The sequence below is a fragment of the Planococcus citri genome, chromosome 2, assembly GCF_950023065.1.
Source record: "Planococcus citri chromosome 2, ihPlaCitr1.1, whole genome shotgun sequence".
Classification (NCBI taxonomy): domain Eukaryota; kingdom Metazoa; phylum Arthropoda; class Insecta; order Hemiptera; family Pseudococcidae; genus Planococcus; species Planococcus citri.
Genome location: NC_088678.1, coordinates 71,517,612 through 71,523,829, shown reverse-complemented (window position 1 = coordinate 71,523,829; position 6,218 = coordinate 71,517,612). Strand labels below are relative to the sequence as shown.

Genomic DNA, 6,218 nt, shown 5'->3' with positions numbered 1-6,218 from the left:
AAAAGCGAAAATTGTAATGTAAAATTTTGCCTCGTCCACCCCCTTCCCCTCTTGAAAAATCCCAAGTGTTTAAAAAATGTCCTGCTAAAGTCCTGCTTTTTAATTTTGAAATTTTAATTGATGGACTAGACTTCTTGAAAAATCGCTGCTAAAAAAAATCCTTCATCTTTCATATTTGAAAGAATTGTATTCTCGAAATATGTAGTTGATTTGTTAATTTTTCGAGTTTGCTCATTTTGTATTTTTAACATTTACTTACTTACTTAGGTATAGTTACCTGCACATGGAAAATTGTAACAACTTGAATAAATGTAGCAATGGTTATATATATAAAATCATTGAATCGATTTCAAATTGATGAAAACGTGTATTTACTCCAATGTAAAAAATTACAAAATTCAAAAAAAAGAAAAATCTTTGGAGGGGGGGGGGTAAAAATATTTTGAAAGGCAGTGATTTTTTTTTGAAAGGTAGTGATATTTGGTCAAAAAATTCCGGTAGACACCCTCCTGCTGCTTTTTTATCACTTTTCATCGAAAAGCATTGGAGAAAGGGGAAAACATTTATAACGCACATTCGATTTCGAGCTGAATTTCTATCTGTGATTTGATTTTGGTTTGGGTGGATATTTCGTAGAGTTTGCGTTCTCCAAGCGTAACATTTTGACAATTAGAAAACCAGATGTGTTTTCTTTTTTTTTTTTTTTTCATTCTTGTAAGTGAAATCAGGCAAATTAAGTATCCAACCAGCTAGAAAATGTGTCCAACGATGTGATTACAATCCACTTTTCCCAAAGTACACGCTTTGAAAGTTCGCAAGAAAAGATTCTTCAACTCTCCTCGATCCATTCAACTTCAGTATGGACAAACCTCCCGAAATACACCGCAATATTTCCAAGAAACGTAAAAGAAAAGTACGACGGATCAAGGCTTCTCGAAATCTTAAAATCGATCCGCATAACCATTTTTTTTTCACAGCCAGTTGAATGATTACCTACTCTTCAATCTTTCAAACATTCTGCAAAATGCTTCACCACGTTCTTCGAAATTCCGCCATTGATCGTACGAAGCACACGAAGGAGACAGCAATACGGTCGCCTGATCTTCTTCGCTATTTTTAGAGGCTTCTTCAAAAGCCATTCTAAAAGCAGTCTCTAGATCGCCACATTTAACATAGTTGACTCCACCTTCGTTCAAAGTGTTGGCAAAAGCTTCGGTCGATTCGCCAATCAAGTAAGCTTTTTCGATATTTGAAAAATATTCTCTTAGCGATTCGATACCACCTTCTTTACTCCGGCCACCGACGATCCAATGTATTCGTTTGTAAGACGAAATCGCCTTCTGCGTCGATTCGGCGTTCGTTGCTTTGCTATCGTTGACAAAAAACACATTCGATACTCTGCCCAATGGTTCGTTTCTGTGTTTCAATCCTGCAAACGATTTAATTCCATTTACGACAACGTTTCCATCGATTCCCAGAATTTCACAAACTGCGCACGCGGCTGCGATATTTTCAGCGTTAGATATGACATTTATCTTCGCTTCACCTTGGTTGATATTCGAATTCGAAAAAGGTGACGTAGAAGCCAATACGGAGATCTTATTTCCAGCAAATTGGTCGAATATGCGAGCTGTAATTCTGTTATCGCATCCGATAACGGCGACTTTACTTCTGTCGATTAATTTCTTCTTGATCTCGACGTAATTCTCCATATTTCCGTGTCTATCTAAATGATCCGGTGTAATATTCAACAATACGCCGACATCCACGTCAAATTCGTTCATCAACTCTATTTGAAAAGAAGACAATTCGATAACGTAAATATCCGAATCATTATCCAAATTCAACACCGGATTACCCAAGTTACCACCTACGGATACTTTTTTGCCTGCTAGCTGTAGAATGTGCCCTATTAAAGACGTAGTCGTTGATTTCCCATTCGTACCTGTAACTGCGATTACTTTCTGCTGGTCTGTTTTCATTTCGAGGAATAGATCTATATCGGATTTGATCTCGCAGTTTGATTTTTTCGCTAGTTGAACAACTTCGTGAGGCTTGGGATACGAAAAAGGTACTCCGGGACTTAATATCAATGTTTTTAGTTCACGCCAGTTCCATTCTTGAGGAGGGGTAAAAATTGTACCTGGAGGACAGATGGTTTTCGCGTTGGTTACTCGTTGCTGGTTGTCATCCCAGGCGTACGTTTTGCTGACGTTACTCTGGCCAAAAGCTTGGATGGTAGATAAGCCTGTCTTGCCGAGCCCGAAAACGGCCACAACTTGGTTTTCATATTTGCCATCTAGTTGTCTCATTTCGATATTTTGACGGCAGCACGTTACAGAAGGTGGTTCGCGAATGACGATTGTGATAATAATTATAACAATATGCGATGTGCAGAAAAAACTCATTTCTGTTCAACGTTTCACGTATAAAATTATAACTGCTCGTTAATCTTTCATTTATAGTGGTTTTATCATAGAAGGAAATTATCAGTATTTATTTATGTAAGTATCAGTACACAAGTCCGTCGCAATATAGGGAAGGCAACAACACAGAGTCTACCTTATCGGTCCACCTAGGAGAAAAAGGTTGCTCCCTGTAAAACCGGTATTTACTATTTGTATTTCTTTTTAGTGCATTATTTAAGGAGGAGGTGCGGATTAATTCTATTGAAATCGTTTTTTTACAGACGAAATAAGAAAATTTTGCGGCTTATTAATTATTATGAAAGAAAGAATGACGAATTCTCCATTATCTCAGAAGTTTGCAATAATTTAAACGAATACTCTTGCACTTGGCAATGTACAGGAGATTGAAAAAAAATTTACAAGTGAAAAATTGCAGAAGTTTGCTTTTTTTTCGAAATTCATCTCGAGGACCCCAAAATGTTTTTATATCATAAGAAAGGAAATTTCATTCTCTTTCCAGTGATATAATTATTTTTAAAATCCGCATACGCGATCGCGTTGAAAAAAAGGAACTTTGAGACGAAAATTGCTTAGGAGAAAAAGGTTGCCAATCAGGTGGATCGCGAGGTAGACTGAGAACTTGATTTGAGTTTTTCTCAAAATCCATCTCGCGGACCCTATCATTTTTTTACACCATAAGAAAGGAAATTTTATCCGCTTTCCATTGGTATAAATTTTTTCAAAATCCGCATACGCGGTCCTGCTTGAAAAAAGGATTTTTTCACCTAAAACCTGCTTTCACTATTATAGGAGAAAAAGGTTGCCAGTTATGAATTGAGCCATTTTCCTCAAAATTCATCTGGCGGACCCTACAATTTTTTTACATCATAAGAAAGGAATTTTCATCCTCTTTTGATTGGTATAAATTTTTTCAAAATCCTCACAATTTTTCGTCTCGTAAATTGCATATTTATGAGATGAAAAATGGCTGGCAACTTTTTTCTCCTACAAAGTTTTCTGCTCTAAGTTGGTGTTTTAAAGCGTGTTCGTGTCCGAGGATGTTGAAAAAAATCATATCACTGGAAAGAGGATAAAAAATGCTTTAATATGGTGTAAAAAAATGTTGGGCTCGTCGAGGTGAATTTTGAGAAAAAATTGTTTAATTCATCTCAAACCACTTTTTTTTCTCAAAATTAAACAGTTTTTCACGTTTTTAAGCACGATTGCGTTTGAGGATTTCGAAAAAAAATTACACCGTTGAAAAGAGCATAAAAATTGCTATAATATGACGTGAAAAAATTGTGGGCTCCTCGAGGTGGGTTTCGAGTAAAACTCAAATCTATTTCTGAGTCTACCTAGAGGTCCACCTGGCTGGCAACTTTTTTCTCCTACACAGTTTTCTGCTCTAAGTTGGCTTTTTAAAGCGACTTCGCGTTTGAGGATTTTGAAAAAATTTATACCAATCGAAAGAGGATGAAAATTCTTTTCTTATGATGTAAAAAAATTGTAGGGTCCGCCAGATGAATTTTGAGGAAAATGGCTCAATTCATAACTGGCAACCTTTTTCTCCTATAATAGTGAAAGCAGGTTTTAGGTGAAAAAAATCCTTTTTTCAAGCAGGACCGCGTATGCGGATTTTGAAAAAATTTATACCAATGGAAAGCGGATAAAATTTCCTTTCTTATGGTGTAAAAAAATGATAGGGTCCGCGAGATGGATTTTGAGAAAAACTCAAATCAAGTTCTCAGTCTACCTCGCGATCCACCTGATTGGCAACCTTTTTCTCCTAAGCAATTTTCGTCTCAAAGTTCCTTTTTTTCAACGCGATCGCGTATGCGGATTTTAAAAATAATTATATCACTGGAAAGAGAATGAAATTTCCTTTCTTATGATATAAAAACATTTTGGGGTCCTCGAGATGAATTTCGAAAAAAAAGCAAACTTCTGCAATTTTTCACTTGTAAATTTTTTTTCAATCTCCTGTACATTGCCAAGTGCAAGAGTATTCGTTTAAATTATTGCAAACTTCTGAGATAATGGAGAATTCGTCATTCTTTCTTTCATAATAATTAATAAGCCGCAAAATTTTCTTATTTCGTCTGTAAAAAAACGATTTCAATAGAATTAATCCGCACCTCCTCCTTAAATAATGCACTAAAAAGAAATACAAATAGTAAATACCGGTTTTACAGGGAGCAACCTTTTTCTCCTAGGTGGACCGATAAGGTAGACTCTGTGTTGTTGCCTTCCCTATATTGCGACGGACTTATCAGTACACGAAGTACTACTACAAACTACAAACTTACGTCATATTTTTATAATAGGTCTTGTATTAATTTAGGTTTTAATCTTCTGTTTATTGAATGAAACGAGGTCGACTGGTCGAGAGTAGATAAAAAACAAGCTAGGTCACAGGTGACCTGGCAACGGGTTCCCCGTAACTGGCTAATTTTTGTACTCAGTTGGATCGCTACCATCGCTGACTGTCGCTTGTATAATGTATTAATTATTTCGATTTATTTAATTTCGATGTTGAAATTTTGAAAAATGATTGAATGTTCAATGTTCCATAAATTTTCATAAAAATGATAAAAAATGATGAAGTTGATCACTTAATAGAGGCAAATTAGCATCATATTTCAAAAATAAAAACATTTTTGGCCACCCAAGCTTTTATGATGAAAAATTGTCAAGGGTGGTCCCCTGAATAATCCCTGAGAATTACCACCCCACAGACCCCTTGCTAATTTTTTTATGGGGGGTTGAACCCCCCCGAAATGGGTTTTTTGCAGTTTTATCCTCGGGGGTTGATTTTACGTCAAAAATAGCTTTATTTTTGAGTTCTACGTCAAATTCCCGATCTAGTGACATATCAACTGTCCTTCTACCTCCAAGGGGGGTGGGGCTAGAAGCATTCAAAAAAGGGGGGTTTCCTGAAAAATACATAAAGTTTATAGGCGCCTAAGAGGGGTGAAATGGGCCCCGAGAGTGTTCGGGTTGATACTAGCATGGAAGGTAAGTACCATTGAGAAACTACCGCGTGAAAAATTTCAGATCCACACCACCTCCCCTTTTTGGGGAACCCTCCTTTTCTGAAATTTCAATAACACTTTTCTCGGCCCCATTTTAACCGATTTTGAAAATTTTTCAGGATGTTATGTATATCCTTAGTAGGTATCCCCACAAAAATTTTCAACCCCCTCCCCCCATATTTACCCCTCAAAATGGTGTAAAAATGTGTCTTAGGGAGAGTTGGGGGTAAAATGGGAATTTTGGGGAAACTAACTGAATATTAATGAGAAAGGTGTCGTTTTCTTATGATTCGATACCGCTGAGCACGAATATGACATCAAAATTTTTGCTACACTCACCTAGCTCTCTCCAGATCACTTAGCCCCCTCAATTTTTACTATTGTTAAAAAGCATCAAATAAGTTGAAAATCGGTATTTTGAGGGGTAAATATGGGGGAAGGGGGTTGAAAATTTTTGTGGGGATACCTACTAAGGATATACATAACATCCTGAAAAATTTTCAATGTTATTGAAATTTCAGAAAAGGAGGGTTCCCCAAAAAGGGGAGGTGGTGTGGATCTGAAATTTTTGGCTTTTGGCTATTAGCTATTGGCTCAATTGGCTGGCCTTAATGAAAAAAATTTCGGTTACGGTTAAAGGTAACATTTTTTTCCCATGTTGATTATGTTGGTTACAGTTTTGGTTTTGGAAAAAATTGATAGATGAATAAAGGTTATGGTTATGGTTACAGTTACAGATTTTTGATGGAATTTTTTCGGTTAATTTGGGTTACGGTTT

General features: G+C 36.4%; 1 protein-coding gene across 1 annotated transcript; it reads right to left on the bottom strand.

Annotated features, from left to right (window-relative positions):
* Nucleotides 1-347: 347 nt before the first annotated feature.
* On the bottom strand, nt 348-2,507 carry LOC135837573 (UDP-N-acetylmuramoylalanine--D-glutamate ligase-like). The gene has a single exon (XM_065352895.1). It carries the CDS (start codon nt 2,406-2,408, stop codon nt 990-992), a length of 1,419 nt encoding a protein of 472 aa, XP_065208967.1. The 5' UTR covers nt 2,409-2,507; the 3' UTR covers nt 348-989.
* Nucleotides 2,508-6,218: the final 3,711 nt, after the last annotated feature.

Coding starts and splice junctions, on each gene's coding strand:
- LOC135837573 (XM_065352895.1), bottom strand. CDS start 2,408: ATGAGTTTTTTCTGCACATCGCATATTGTTATAATTATTATCACAATC.